General features: G+C 44.1%; 1 protein-coding gene across 2 annotated transcripts in view; it reads left to right on the top strand.

Moving 5' to 3' along the window:
- TTC1 (tetratricopeptide repeat domain 1) overlaps positions 1 to 13448 on the top strand; it is a 75091-nt gene extending 61643 nt beyond the window's left edge. For both annotated transcript variants that reach the window (XM_049708489.1, XM_049708488.1), the window contains exons 7-9: positions 1962 to 2110; positions 4300 to 4354; positions 12820 to 13448. In XM_049708489.1, the coding sequence (XP_049564446.1) occupies positions 1962 to 2110; positions 4300 to 4354; positions 12820 to 12953 (338 nt within the window). In that variant the 3' untranslated portion in view covers positions 12954 to 13448. The remainder of the gene's footprint in view (positions 1 to 1961; positions 2111 to 4299; positions 4355 to 12819) is intronic.
- Positions 13449 to 15414: the final 1966 nt, after the last annotated feature.

The following is a 15414-nucleotide window of genomic DNA, read 5'->3' as shown; positions in this document are numbered from 1 at the left end:
TCCCTCTATATTTTCTCCCTATGTGATCTCATCTAGTTCTGCAACTTTAAATAACCCATCTCTATGCTATAGTTTATATTTTTGGCTCTGCCCTGTAGTCTGGAGCCCTGTATCCCATTGCAAAGTTGACATCTCCTCTGGGATGTCTAGTAGGCATTGCAGATTTAACGTGCCCAGAGCAGACTCTGGTGCCTCCGCAGTCCCCACGCTCGCATGCATTCGTGAATACAACTTGAGGTTAGTTTTTTTCATTCTAATGAATGGCATTATTATCCATTATTTACTTGCTGAAACTAAAACCTTTGGAGTCATCCCTGATTACTCTTTCTTTCATTCCACATGGCTTAATTAATTAGCAAATCCTTTGGGCTCTGATTCAAAGACATTTCCTTAATCTGGCCTCTCCTTTTCATCTCCACTGTTAGCAGTTTCGTCAGCATCCTCTCTCATCTGGACCATTGCAGTGACGTCCCAGCTGTCTCTGCTTCCCCTCATCCCCTCCACACTGTAACCAAAGTGATCCTTTAAAACTGTAAATCAGGTTACGTCTTGATCTGCTTGAAGACATTCCAGTGGCTTCGTATCGCACTTAAGAAAAAGTCCAAGCTCCTTTCCCTGGCCAGCAAGGCCTCCATGACCTGCTTGTTGCGTATCTTCAACCTCATCTCTTCCGCAGCCCTTACCTAGTCACCAACAAACACGTCAAAGTTATTCTTGCTTTAGAGTCTTTACTCTTGTTAGTCCTTTTTCCTGTATGCTCTTCCTCAGCTTTTCAAATGGCTGGCCTCCCTCAAATAATCCTTTTTCATATTTGACCACTCTCTAAAGTTACTTATTCCCCTCTTCACCTGAATTTACATCACCTTGTTTTATTTTTCTCTACAGCACAAAACTATCTGAAGTTATTTGTATGCCATCTTCTCTTGCCTCCTAGAATAGCTTAAAGCTTTGTGAGAACGTGGACGTAGTCTGTTCTGTTTGCCGCTACTATACTCCAGAGATACACTGCACTAGGTGCATATATTAGGTACTAAATAAATAGTTACCGAAAGCATGAGTGAATTTAAAAATGAATATATCACTTGAAAAGAAAAAAGTTCTAGAGCCATGATATTGCTTTCTAACAGAGAAAGAAACAACTTAAAAAAGAATACAAGAATGTAGTATACTTGAACCAAAACGTGGGCACTGGATTATTGGAAGGGTTGTTGTTGGAAAAAGGAGAGGATATTAGGTGCCAGTGATCTAAGGGTGTTAGAGCAGGAGTTTGAAGGAACAGTGAGGATTTAGCTAAAAATGTAACCTCAGGAGTCAAGGCACGACCGCAGTAGTTGAGGCCTAGAAAAGAGAGAATGATAGCAGAGTCTGCCACCAAAGTTCTCCCTCAATTTTTTAATATGTGCCTTCAAATTCCCTCTTACGTTTTCACTGTGCCTTGAGCTCTGTGTTTTGGTCTGTTCTGAAGTGGGTGAAGGACAAGTAGGTGGAAAGCAGGACTTGGGTATGGACCAGGGTTTGGTAAACTACAGTCAACAAGCCAAATCCAGCCTGCATGCCACCTGCTTTTTTACAGCCTACAAGCTAAGAACGGTTTTTACATTAAATGGTTGGAAGTAAAAGAGAAGTAATATTTCAAGACACATAAAAGTTATGTGAACTTCAGACTTCAGTATTCATAAATAAAGGCTTACTGTGATACAGCTAACCTTATTTGCTTATGCATCGTCTGTGCTTGCTTTCATGCTACAATAGCAGAGATCAGTAGTTGTAACAGACAGTCTATCCCACAAAGTGTAAAATCTTTACTATCTGCCCTTTACAGAAGAAGTTTGCCAACTGTAGGTATGTCCTTTGCCAAAAACTTTTCCTTATGGACCCATGGAGAATAATAAACTTGATATAGCTGAGGATGTACAGGCCCTTTTTCCTCATGGTGACAATTATTTCTTCTCTTTTTATAGCAATTCAATTAAACCCCAGCTATATCAGGGCAATATTGAGGAGAGCGGAGTTGTACGAGAAGACTGACAAGCTGGATGAAGCCCTGGAAGACTATAAATCCATACTAGAAAAAGATCCGTCAGTACATCAAGCAAGAGAGGCTTGTATGGTAAACCTAATTTTTTTACAAAAATATTTTCTATTCCTTGTGTTGCTACTCGGTGAATGTTAAATGATCCTTAGAGACACAACTATATGCCATTTCTAAGCTTTTGAGAAGCTTATCAGAATATATGGGAGATAGAACTTTGAAGTGGTGGCCACACACCCACTGTACCATGTACTATTTAATCTTCATTCTAAAAGTGTTATCTTTGTAAACCTCTAAGGTTGACAAGAACTTTATTTCATTGTTGGACTGGGAAATCTTGTCTACTTGTAGGTGCCTGGTTTAGTTGAAAGTGAGTCTTAATATTATAGGTAACACATTTCTGGTTTTCTTGTCATCCTTTTCCTTACTCAGTCACCAAGTTTCTATTCATTGTTATATGGCCAGCACATTTCCAATTGAATATATCCTAAACTAACTTTCTTATCTCTCTTAAAATGACTCTAGTTCTTGTCCTTGGCACTAACAATCCTTTTGCTTCTAAATGACATAATATTTTTTATGTCAGTTGTAAGTTAACTAAATGTTACTGGTTTTCCTCCCTTTAAAAATAACTCCAGATTTAGCACCACTCTTTGATTATCTCTGACGCACAGAGCAACATACACTCTGAAGGATATACTGCAGTATTGGATGTGTATATCTTATTGCCCCAAAATAATGCGTGTTCAAGTAAGTTCGACAAACACTGGCTTTAACCAAACAGGTTTCTTTGCTGCCAGACTTTTCAGAGGGCCATTAGGATGGAGAGGTCCATTCTGAACCCAGTATGCCACAGAGGTGGCAGGAGCCGGGGAGCTACAGGAGTCTTTTATTTAAGCCAGACTTCTCGGTTTTGTTTTTGGAATTGAGGGCACTTGCCAACATTTACAAATGGAAAGATTTTACTAGATGAAAATCTAAGTCGGGCTTCTCTTGAAATTGGAAGATGCGGACGTGCTGGCTCCTCCTTGAGCTCCCACATGCCGGTGCTCAGCTGGCGCTCTCGATTCCACACTGAGCATGCGCATACTCTTGCCTTACTTACTACCTTTCCCCTCTGGCCCCTGAGGGCATCTGAGCCCCTGCTATACAGGTTCCTGTCTAGTTCACGAGACTGTTATTCCACCAAGCGGACCTGAGAAATGTTGACTCCTCTCCCTGCACTAATATTCTAGGTGGTTTGGGTTTTGTTTTGCTTTGTTTTTATACCCACTTGAGGTGAATTCCTTCAGTAACAACAGATCTTTTGAATAATGGGAGAAGGGCTTGTTTGGGTAATTAAAATACATAAGCAATTTGAAAGCAGTTTATCTGACTTTTAACGTATCTCTGAATGGTGTTAGGATTAACTTAAATTTGACATGAGGAAAGGGAATAGAGTTCTTAAAATCTTGGCTAAATTCTTGGTAGCCTTTATCCTTGTCAAATTAGTTTTAAGAGTTCCGTGAAAGGGAGCCTTTTTTTAAAGCTAGCTGTTATATGCATAAAGAATTTATTTTATATTGAATTATTACAACTGAGTTAATACTGGACTCCCAGAGTACTTGGGGGCAATTACAGAGCTAAAAGGGACCATAGAAGACTCTAATCTAGGTCAGCTGGAGGTGATTTGGTTCCAGGGGGCATTTGGCAGTGTGGGGAGGCACTTTGTCATGACTGGGAGGGTACTGTTGGCATCTGGTGGGTGGAGGCCAGGGATGCTCTAAACATTCTACGATGCACAGGACAGCCCTACAGCAGTTACCCAGTCCAAAATATCAGTAGTGCCAAGGTTGAAACGATCTGATGCTTTCTCAACAAATTAGATTATATAAAGAAAGGACTTCAAGTTAAAAAATACAAATGAGCAAAAAAATTAATAATATAAATATCACCTATAATCCCACCACCTAAATATACTCCTGTAAACATCTGGTTTGTATCCTTTCAGACATTTTCTGTGTGTGTGTGTGTGTTTTTCATCAAGTTTTTATTGAGGTCCTCCTTGGGCCACTCTGCTAAGAACTGGGAATATAGCATTGAACCAAACCAAACTCCAGTCTCTGTAGCTCCCCCACAGACAGACATTTGTTCTTCTCTATGTTTAATAGGCTCATGTGTAGGTACTTAACCTGGTCTCACTTTCACATGAGGTTTTTAATGTTTCTCAAATTCAAAATAAAGCCAAAAGATTTTCACAACCCATGTTTTGGTGCTTTTTCCCTCAGAGGTTACCTAAGCAAATTGAGGAACGTAATGAAAGACTAAAGGAAGATATGTTAGGTAAGTCTGCTTCCCTTACCTTCTCTTGACCATAAATAGCTAGGAAGCCGGGGATGGGGCCATCAGTACTTATATTCATTAGAGGAGAATACAGCAGTTAGAAATAGCTTTGGGGCCCTTTGTTTGTTGTGGGCACCAGTACCGTGGGGCTCGTGAGTTCTTAGCCATTTTTAACTCTAGAAGGAGCAGTGTGGTTTAGAGTGGATAGCAGCTTTTCAAAAACTAAACTTCCATTTTGTGGGGTTGTTTTTTTGTTTTTGGAAAATTTTCCTCCCTTCAAGAATGCAAACATAATTAACTCCCAACCTGGGCTGCCACCAACCTCTATTTCAGATCATGAATTTCTTAAAAACAGTTGAATTTCTTCATTTGAGTAAACAACTTCAGGTTTTTTGGGTTTTGTGTTTTTTATCTATTTATTTATATTTGGCTGCACTGGGTCTTCATTGCTGTGTGTGCGCTTTCCCTAGTTGTGGCGAATGGGGGCTACTCTTCATTGCAGTGCGTGGGCTTCTCATTGCGGTGGCCTCTCTTGTGGAGCACGGGCTCTAGGCGCCCGGGCTTCAGTAGTTGTGGCGCATGGGCTCAGTAGTTGTGGCGCATGGGCTTAGTTGCTCCGTGGCATGTGGGATCTTCCTGGATCAGGGATAGAACCCATGTCCCCTGCACTGATAGGCGGATTCTTAACCACTGCCCCACCAGGGAGGTCCCAGCTTCAGGTTTTACGTTCCATTAGGATGCAATCAGTACAAGCCAATACCATGTCAAAACCAAGGGGACTTTTGTTTTGAAAATGGCGTTCAGAGTCCCTTTAGTGTTTGAGAACACATGTGAGGGCAAGAATTAGTAGTAAATAGGAAGGGGGAAAAGACTGTGGGTTGGGGGGTCGGGGAAATGGTTTCATTTGACCCATGTTTTAGTTACTTTTTGTATTTGCCAAAGCATGTTTATAGTTGGAATTACAGAATTCCTCTCATGAACAGTCTGCTTGACGAAGGGGAGTAAAGGTTCCTGGACAGAGACCTGCCCAGCATAGTCTGCTTATAACCTGTCTGATAGTTCTCTGTTCAGGATCTCCTATATATTTTTCCTTATGAATATTTTCTAGATCTATATTGTGAATTGCAATCACATGGGACTAAAGGAAAATCATTTAAAATAAATTGAGCCTGGCCATGTATGGCCTTTAGGCATTAGTATCCAGAGAATGAGACAGATTTCCCCAAAGATCACTGATAGCAAAGTTGATTGAGAAGAAGCCACTAACCTAGTCGATCCAAAGCCCTCGCCCCTGCTGGATAGACTCAGACTCCAAGGGGAGATGCTTCAGACTTGGGGAGATTTCTGGAGCCTTCCTCAGTTTTTCCAAAATTGGCTCTTTCCCTAATTTACATATTTAATTAAATTTGACACCATGTTTGAGCAGAAAAGTTATTTTGGAGGTACTTTTTCTTCAAAGAAGAGGGAAGAGAGCATTTTCTTACCTATTCACAATGATGCTTTATTTTAGCAAAAAAAAAAAAAAGGAAGGAAGGAAAGAATTTGCATTTAGCTGAGCTGGATTTCATGCTGAAAGAGATGACTTGGTGATTGAGCATAGTGGTTTTGGAAAAGACACTTAGGCACTGGTCCCTGGGTCCATTTGTTTTGAACCAATATGGAAAAATAAAGGGATAGGTGTAAATTGAATCTTACTGCCATTGTCAGTTCCAGATGGAATCAAAACTTCCATCTGTCCTTGTCACTCTAAATTCTAATGAGCTGATGTTTCCTGTCTTGTGGCTTTGGCTTTTACTTATGTTGTTCCCTTCATAAACAACTTAAGTTGCTTGGTAAGTAATATGTCAGTTTGTTGTTACACATCAGTAGTCTGAATGGCTGGACTCTTTTATATTCTTTTTTTCTTTTTTTTATTATTACTTTTGTCTGCATTGGGTCTTCCTTGCTGCACGCAGGTTTTCTCTAGTTGCAGTGAGCAGGGGCTGCTCTTCATTGCAGTGCGTGGGCTTCTCATTGCAGTGGCTTCTCTTGTTGTGGAACATGGGCTCTAGGCGCACGGGCTCCAGTAGTTGTGGCGCATGGGCTCAGTAGTTGTGGCTCACGGGCTTAGTTGCTCCACGGTATGTGGGATCTTCCTGGACCAGGGCTTGAACCCATGTCCCCTGCATTGTCAGGCAGATTCTTAACCACTGCGCCACCAGGGAAGCCCCTTCCTTTATATTCTTAATGAATATAAGGATCATGAATAAAAATTGGTTCTGGGTGTCACCTCCCGTAGGAGAGCCTTAAAGGGAGAAATCACTCTCCGCCCCACAAGAGCTTTCTGGTGTTCTTCCTTCCTTGTTACAGATGAACCACCTTTGATTCGTGTGCTTTGAGATTTTTGGAGGCTGGTCCCTCTAGAAGCGCAGAGTAACGTCACTTGCTTAGAAGTTCTGAGCAAGCTTTTTGCAGTGGACTGCATGATTTTTAGTGCTAGTTTCTCTGGGAATGATGGCTTCTGCTGGAAGATTGGCAGTTAAAGATTTTTAAAACTGCTTAACACCATTTGTCACTGGCATTTACTACGTTATGTGATAATTTAACAAAATGAGATTGTCTTTAAGTTTGTTCGATAATCTTGACTTGCTTTTCCTTTTCTCTCTGTAACTTGACTTCCTTTTTGTTAGAAAGAAGAGCTACGTACCCCCCTTCTTGGGAAAAAAAATTCTAATTGGAATTATAAATGGGTAGAACATACTTGCTCCTCTCTTCTTAGTCTGTCATTTATAAATGTCATCCTTAGAGCAGGAGTGGAGACCCAGGGTGGCAGTCACTCATAGTGCCACAGTCCTTGCCAGAGAGGGACAATCATGCTGAGTTTAGATTTGAGGAAAGGGGTCAGTAACTGGAGTGTTTCCTTTTGTCCTTTCCTCTGGGAAGATAGCCTGGTGGCTATTATAGCCAGGGAATGACTTAAGGGTATAGTCAGTGGTGTGATGAGGCGGGAAAGATGTCCTGGACAGAGCACCCCAAGAGACTCAGAGCATTTAGCTTCTGTTCCAACAATTCTGGGGGATCTGCTCTTCCTACCTCAGTCGAGAGGCTGTCCTGACCTGGAAAACCTAGAGCTGTGACATGAAACTCTTTGATTCCCCCAAAGGATCAAGAGACGTGGGTGAGGCACTGCCCCAGAAACCCTACCTTCCTTTCACTGGCACACAGCTGCTCGGCACACACGGGGGCCTTGTTCCGCATCCAGCCCAGGTTTTCCACTTGTACCATACCCTCCTTCCACCTTCTTGGAACATGTTGCTGGTCTCCTGATTCCTGAAGTTACTCAGGTGTTCACTCCTGGCCATTAGCATCCTAATGAGTGTGTAGTTGTGAACTGAATTAAGAATACCACCTTGTATGTTCCATGTTCAAAAGCTAGATTTGGAGCCGGAGGTAACTTGTTCATTGTCATTGTGAGGATGCAACAGGTCTTTTTTGGCTATTCCTGTGCGTTGTGTGCCTCTCTGCAAGTGATAGAGGGGCCTAGAATCAGCTCCCTTGCCGAATATCACGAGAGCCTCGAAATTGTTACTGTCCCTTAAAACTGCTGAAGTCATACATGTGGGTATGGAAATCCAGGCTCTTTTTTCACATTTCTCTTCCTGCTGCCTTGCCTGATACTCGTTACAGACTGTACACTTGCCATGCCGTGTGCTCTGGCCACTGGAGACTCTCTCAGCCAGTTCCGTGTTGCTGTCACCCCCTCAGTAGGGAATGTCAGTTTTGGGTTTTCGATGCCCTGCTTTTTGCTTCGTTACCTAGTTGCTGCTCCTGTAGCTTCTCCTCTTTGATAGTTCTTGGTAAGGCTTCCTTCCACTTCCACGTTCACCCAAGAGCTGACTAATATATAAGCATTTGAATTGAGTGTGAATTTTATTTTCTCTATTCTGTGCTCTCTTAATTTGCCTTTTGCTCAGAGGAAAGCAAGAGTCACAGCTTCATGGTTTAGTTTTCTGCCTCATAAGAGGAAATGCAGTGTCAGGATTCACTTGGATGCAATTTGGTTCTCCTAATAGGAGAAAGTCCTAAAGGATCTATTCCACTGGTCCCAACCTCAGTGATCTTAAGGAGGTGAAAACAAATGGCCTTCCAGGCTCTCCTGATGCTAAACTGACTACTGCACAGTCAGTATCTCTGAAGAGAAATTATGTGTAATGAGTCAGTTGGGTTTTTATAATACAGTGTTGCTTGGAGACGCAGAAGTTAATATTTATCAGAACTGGATCCAGTGCCAAGCCTTGATCTCGTGTCATAACTGTTCTTGTCTGAGCACAAGCAGTGTTGGACTCTTCTCTTTGCCATGGGATCTCTTATAGATGAGATCCTAACAGTTAGGGACATGTGGGCACATTCAGGCTGAGTCATGGTGTCAGATTGGCTACAAGTGGAAGTAAAGGAACCTAATACTGCCCTGCTCAGGGGAGGGGTGGGATTTGGCGGCCAGTGGAAAGTGTGGCAGATAGGCTAGTTTGGCAGATGGTCCTGTCTTGGGTTCAGCGAAGCTGCCCTTGTCTCTGAGCGCCCACCCTGACTGTGAACAGCAGCAGGAAGATGGTGAGTGTGTGTGTACAGAGCTAGGAAGGAGCATGACCTCTGCTGAAGGTGCTTCTCTGCCACCATCATCAACAGTAAAAGGTGAATCTTGCAGACACCGAAACTTGTTGGTTGTACCTTAATGTTGTGCTCTGTTTCCTTATGTTCCCATTGGCCCTACGCTAATTTCAGAGCTTTTTTTAATTGAAGCGTAGTTGATTTACAATATTGTGTTAGTTTCAGGTGCACAGCATAGTGATTCAGTACTTTTGCAGTTTATACACCATTTGAGGTTATTACACGATAATGGGTATAATTCCTGGTATATCCTTGTTGCTTATCTATTTTATATATATAGTTTGTGTCTGTTATTTCCATACCCCTAATTTCAGAGCTTCTTCACCTGACAGTGTAAACATCAGATGTTTGTTCAGTGAATAAACGGCCTCTTTCCCGTTATGCCTCACCAGCTTTCTGTCAGAACCACCTCCAGGCTCTCCTCTTGTGGTTTATTCTTCACTTTGCCCCATAGCATTATTAACCCTGAAAGCTGTTCTCAAACCATCAATGGCCTTTGCCGCGCCCTGCCACCTCCCTTTCAGCCCTTTGGACACACTGCCCACCCTTGCCTGCCTGTCTCCGTACATTTGATCCTACCATTTTTGCCTGCACTGCCCACTCCCTCTATCTCAAATGGTTGCAGTCCTGCCTGTCCTTTGGTGGTGATTGAAATGCAGACTCTCACACAAAGCTCTGCCAGATCTCCCTCCTCCCTGCCCAAGCTGGAGGGCATCTTCTTCTTATTGACTCTCATAGCATTTTATATCTCAGCTACATGTGAACTGGCTTCTGTGTGTGTCTTATCTTCTATCATATCTAAGCTTATTTTGGTGTAAAGACAGTGTCCTGTATCTTTGCATCCCCGCCACACATATGTACTTAGTACATGTTGGTTGAATTAATTCAAGTCAGGTTAACCTCAGGTCTTCTCTAATGGGGAGACTATTTAATCATGTGTCTTTTTTACGTGTCTGCTACCTTCCAGGGACTTCATGTACGTTGTCTATTTAGCAAGCAGACTTCCCATCTCCTGTTCTACTGTTCTGGCGATAATAGTCAAGCTATTGTGGAATGTTATAAAGGCAGAGATACGAGAGTAAAAGGAAAAAAGAATGATGCCATATGTGTTAGGTTGGGTCCTTGGAGAAACAGAAGGCAAGATTTGATTAGAAACAGAAGAGAGGACTTCCCTGGTGGCGCAGTGGTTAAGGATCCGCCTACCAGTGCAGGGGACATGGGTTTGAGACCTGCTCCGGGAAGATCCCACATGCCGCAGAGCAGCAAAGCCCGTGCGCCACAACTACCGAGCCTGCGCTCTAGAGCCCGCGAGCCACAACTGCTGAGCCCAGTGAGCCACAACTACTGAAGCCCGTGCAGCTAGAGCCCGTGCTCCGTAACAGAGACAAGCCACCGCAGTGAGAAGCACGTGCACTGCAACAAAGAGTAGCCCCCACTCGCCTCAACTAAAGAAAGCCCACGCGCAGCAACGAAGACCAAGCACAACCAAAAATAAATTAAAAAAAAAAAAAGAAACACAAGAGATTTATTGGAGGAAACACCTGCAAGGGAAAGTGAGGCAGAGGGGCAGGAGCTGGACGTGAGTGGGAGCCGCGTCAGGTCCCTGGGAAGAGGGAGGACTTGGTTCGGAGAAGTCCTGCACTCCAGGGTGGTGTCAGGGACGTTTCAGCAAAGCCACTGGGGAGCCACAGTTACCTGTCACAGGGGCCCCTGCTCTGTCCCTGCCCTGCTCCGCCACTGACTGTGGACAGCCGTGGGACCCTCGACCTCTGCATGGAGGGAACTGTGCTCCCTGCATCTGGAGAAGCACGTGTTCACGGCTGCCACTCCCCAGAATCAGCCAAGCGAAGGTCCAGGGCTCCTTGTGGTGGGCAGGTCCTCCCACCAGTTAGGCAAAGTCCGGGCCTGCGCAAAGCCCCCTGCCCCCTCTCCATCTGCAGTTTGAATACTTGTGCCCTTGCTTTGCCGCCGTCTCCAGGTGCAGCGGCCTCCTCACCACCTTCAGTAACTGCTCCCCGTCCTTCAGAGCCTTGTCTCTCCTGAAACGCCTTCCTCACACCCCTGAACGGGCCTGCGAGCTCCTCTGCGCTCACCTCAGTCTTGTGTCTGGGTGCCCACTAGGCTGTGAGCATCTCAGAAGCCAATAATAACTTGTATTCTTTAGATCCCAGTGCCTCCTATAGTAGATACCAAGTCATATGTACACTTGCGCTTCAAATTGTTGTTCTGGCAGTCGAGGTGGACTTGCAGTGATCCCTCCAGCCCAGGTGGTGGCCCCTGGCTTGGTCGACAGTCCACAGTGGCCCTGGGACAGGGTCTTCCTGGGGACTGTGACGTGAGTGGCCCTTGAGGCTCCTTCTTACTTTTTACTCACTCCGTGTCAGAAGAGTCAAGAATTGTGCCAGCAGTGACATTTTATTGGGCTTCTTTAAATGATTGTTTCCTTGCTGTCCTCTCTCCTCTCTCTTCAGCCCCAAGACAGACAGACTGCCCAAGTTCTGGCTGACTCACGCTCTCCTGGTGGGGGGCCCCTCTGTTTTCTTGGCTTGTTGCGATCCCCTATTCACGCATCCATCTACCTGCAGCAGTGCTCTGGGCCTCTCTGTGCTGCCACCTGTGCGCAGGGGCAAGGTCTGTGCCGGTGATTCTCCTTAATCAGCAGCACTGAGCATATGTGTTCCAGGTTTAAGTTTGGGAAGCCTGCCTGGAGAGTGGTCAGTCTGGGTTTTGGGAACTTACTGTGAATATGGTGAGCTGCCAGGGGGCTAAATCTTAGACTGAGTTCAAAAGTTGCCAAGAGTTACTAGAAAAGGTCTTGACACTTAAAGGCCATGCATCTTTAAGTTCTTTACCTGGGGTTTATTTCAAGGTGGGAGACCTCAGAGGGACAAAGCTGCTAACAAGGGCAAGGTGGGAAGGAACCTGTACCTCTGATGATCTGGGGTTTCTTTCCCTTTTACCCTCATCCTCATCTCCATTGGAAGCAGACCTGCAAGAAAAATTAGAACAGTGTAGAAATGGTCGAAATACGTATTCACCCATCCTCACCAAGATTTTCCAAAACACTCCTAGCTTCAGATATTCCATCCTGTTGCCCACATATCCCTGTAAATCTCTCAGATGTCCTGGAAACTCCAACTTATGTATAAACTCCGTGGCCCTCTTGTATGGAGAATCAGCATAAAAATCCATGGTTATACTGTGTGTCTTCATTTAGTCTTTATGACATGAACTCACTTGGTGATTAACAAGGAAAGCCTGAAACTTGGGGAGGGAGACTGGGCTGTTGAGGTGATGGTGCTGTGCAAGAGAACAAGATCTCCCGTTTCCTGAGAAATGATGAGTTCGGTGTGGAAGCTAAGACTTGCAAAAGCAGGAGGCTCTTGTGTTTGAACCCAGGTTCAGTAGAAACCCACAGAGTGGAATTAGATTCAGCAAGTCGCTCTGCTGTTCCATGGAGAACAGACTTGGGGGGGGGGCTTGGCCCTCCCCGCCAGGCTTGGCCTTCAAGCCCCAGGAAGAGCAGCCCATCGCTCATCCCAGAGCCTGTCCCCTGGGGCGTCTGGACAGGAGGCTTTGCTGTCGCGGCAGGGCTCCCGTGTGCTCCTCTACGCAAGCCATGGCTCAGGGTGGACAGCGCTGAAGTGATTGCTCTGCTGTACATTGGGGGCTGAGGGTTTCATGATTTTAAAAGCAGGAGTTTCTTTTTAACTGCAGAGAATCTCTTTTTATCTTGTAATCAGATAGTGAGGCACTTGGGGTCTTCCTGCTTCTGCTGACTCCCTGTATTTACTGGACTTTTTGCTTTTACATTGCAGGTAAACTAAAAGATCTTGGGAACTTGGTTCTTCGGCCTTTTGGACTCTCCACAGAGAATTTCCAGATCAAACAGGATTCCTCTACTGGCTCCTACTCCATCAATTTTGTTCAAAATCCAGATAATAACAGATAACAAAGATAACAATGGCTTTTAAAGCTGGCTTGGAAATTGTATGCTGCCTGTGTTAGCAAGGGGAAAGGCCCTGCCAGTGTTTAACGTTTAACAGCATCTTATCTCAAAGACAGGCTATCTAGTAGAGGCCAGTGCTCCCTTCTCCCCCTTGTTTTATGATCAGGGTGAAACGCAGTTCCTGATGTAATGAGCCTAATTTGATTTCCATTTTAAGGTGGTGTCTGTGCAGCTGTTGCCTTGGTTCTGGCTGTTCTTTGTTTTGTCCGGGAGAAAGCCTGCTTGTCAAGGCTCACCTCCCCGAGCTCCACAAAAACAAGCCCAGCTGGAGTCTCCTGGGCCGAGCAAACCTGCTGGTCGGAGACTGCCTAACCACGATCGATGGGGTCCCCACCTGCTGTTTCCTCGCCCCGATCACACGCACTGCCCAGGCTGCCCTGCGTGGGCTCCAACATCTCCTAATTTCCTCTGTGGTAATAAACGCTTTCTGTGACAGTCTGAGCTGGGTTGTGAATTTTGTCCCCATAACAACAGCTAAAGCAGTGTTGGTTTTGAGCAGTGTTACTGGATTCCACAAAGCTGCCCAGAGTCTTAGTTGCCACCTTGAAGATGATCTTGAAGAGCTGACCATCCTACCATGTATTAGGATTCAGAAACTCCACCTTACAAGCTGTCCCGGGCCTCTCCAGGTTTGTGCAGATAATTATGAAATCAGTGTTCTTGACCAAGTATCAATCTTAGTAATTTCAACTTAAAATAGCTTCATTCAGGAATGGTGGTATGTGAATCCCAGAACAAAACCATATTCTTTTAGACTCCATGAACCCAGAAGTTTCAAAGGTAGATTTTTTTTTTTTTTTTCCTAGTCATCAGTGCTGGTGAAAAGCTTTTAATTGTGATGGTTTGAGTGTCAAGGGCAGTGACGTGCAGGTTTCATCTTAGAAATGAAGTACACGTATAATTCTGTAAGTGACATGCAGTAGGCATGCTCCCAGTGTTAAGAATCGTGCTGTTGTTTTGCTCTGTTCCTCAGAGCCCCTCAGCGTGTGTTGGTAGGCAGTGGAGTCATATGCTGTATCCACACTTTGTGATTTGTGAAGCCTTTATCCCAGATTGAAATGGAATTCCTCATACACTTTATAAGGGGAAAGGGAGAAGGAGAATGTGGTTTTTAATTTTGCTTTGCTATCTTTATGATAAATCCGGCATCTGATTTTTCCCGAAAGGTGTGTGTGAGAAATCATACAAGTTGTACAGAAAGCTTAGCTGAAAGCCGTGTGGCCCACCCAGCGGTGATGAGTGCATCCTGGGCAGCCGGTGCTGTGCACTCCTGCTCCAGCAGGAGCAGCCCTTCTCAGACCTCTTGATCTCAGGACCCCTCCACACTCAAAACAATTTAAAGAGCGCTTTGGTTTATGTGGGTTACATCTCTTCATACTTACTGTATTCGAAATTAAAACAGAAATTTCTTAAATATTAATTCCTTTAAAAACAACAAAATACATTTTATGTTAATACAAGTATTTTAGAAAAAATCTAAAAATCACATTTTAGTAAGGAGAGACACCGTTTTACATTTTTGCAAATCTCTTTAACGTGTGGCTTGATAGATCTGCTTACGTACTCGTTTTGTCACGATATCACATGTCATGTAGCCTGGAAAATTCTGCATACCTGTGTACTTGTGACAGAATGAGGCAAATAACCTCTTATGAAAGGGTCTTAGGAACCCCTGGGGAGCCTTGGACCACCTTGAAAACCACTTTGTCAGATTATGACTTTTGACCTCAGTTGCTGAGACTAAGCAATGGTCAGGGCTGAGATTCCTGAAGGCTATCTGAGTCTCCAAGGAATAGGAAATAAACCTGTTTGCCTGGAAACAGCCTTTCTTAAGACAATACCATTGCTGCAGGGGGTAGAGGTTTTGCTTCTTAGGCATCCTTCCTCCTCCTCCGCACTTCCTCGCTGAAATCTTAAAGGAGGCCAAACAAGGCGAATATTAAGTGCTTCTAGTGATTGGGCCAAGTAATATACCTGGAAAGGTAAGGAAGGAAACCTAAGTAGGTGTGAGTTTGCTTAAGCCAAGGGGTTTATGTATCACTGTTACTTTTCTGCTTCCAAAATCTGGAAGAAAAGATAGATTCAAACCTTTTGAAAATGTTTGTTCAAACCTACAGAAAAATCCTGACAGGGTTGAAAAGTAGGAAGAGTGTACGTACGAGGGAGGAAGGTGGCCTGTTGCTAAGATGTATGATTTAAAATTCTGTGATGCCTTCCTTCCCTCACAAAAAAAAAAAAGGTATACCAGAATTTACTTTTAAGGTAATCACACTGTGACACCGTATATATACTTATGCCAGTGACATTGCAATGGATCAAAATAATTTTGGAATCTCCTTCTAGAATTTCCTTGAAGGCTCAAACACATGTTTAAAAATACTATGATCTATTCCCTATCTGCCTC

The sequence above is a fragment of the Orcinus orca genome, chromosome 3 (assembly GCF_937001465.1).
Source record: "Orcinus orca chromosome 3, mOrcOrc1.1, whole genome shotgun sequence".
Taxonomy (NCBI): Eukaryota; Metazoa; Chordata; class Mammalia; order Artiodactyla; family Delphinidae; genus Orcinus; species Orcinus orca.
Note: the sequence above shows the minus strand (reverse complement) of the source record. Positions and strands in the feature narration are given on the sequence as shown.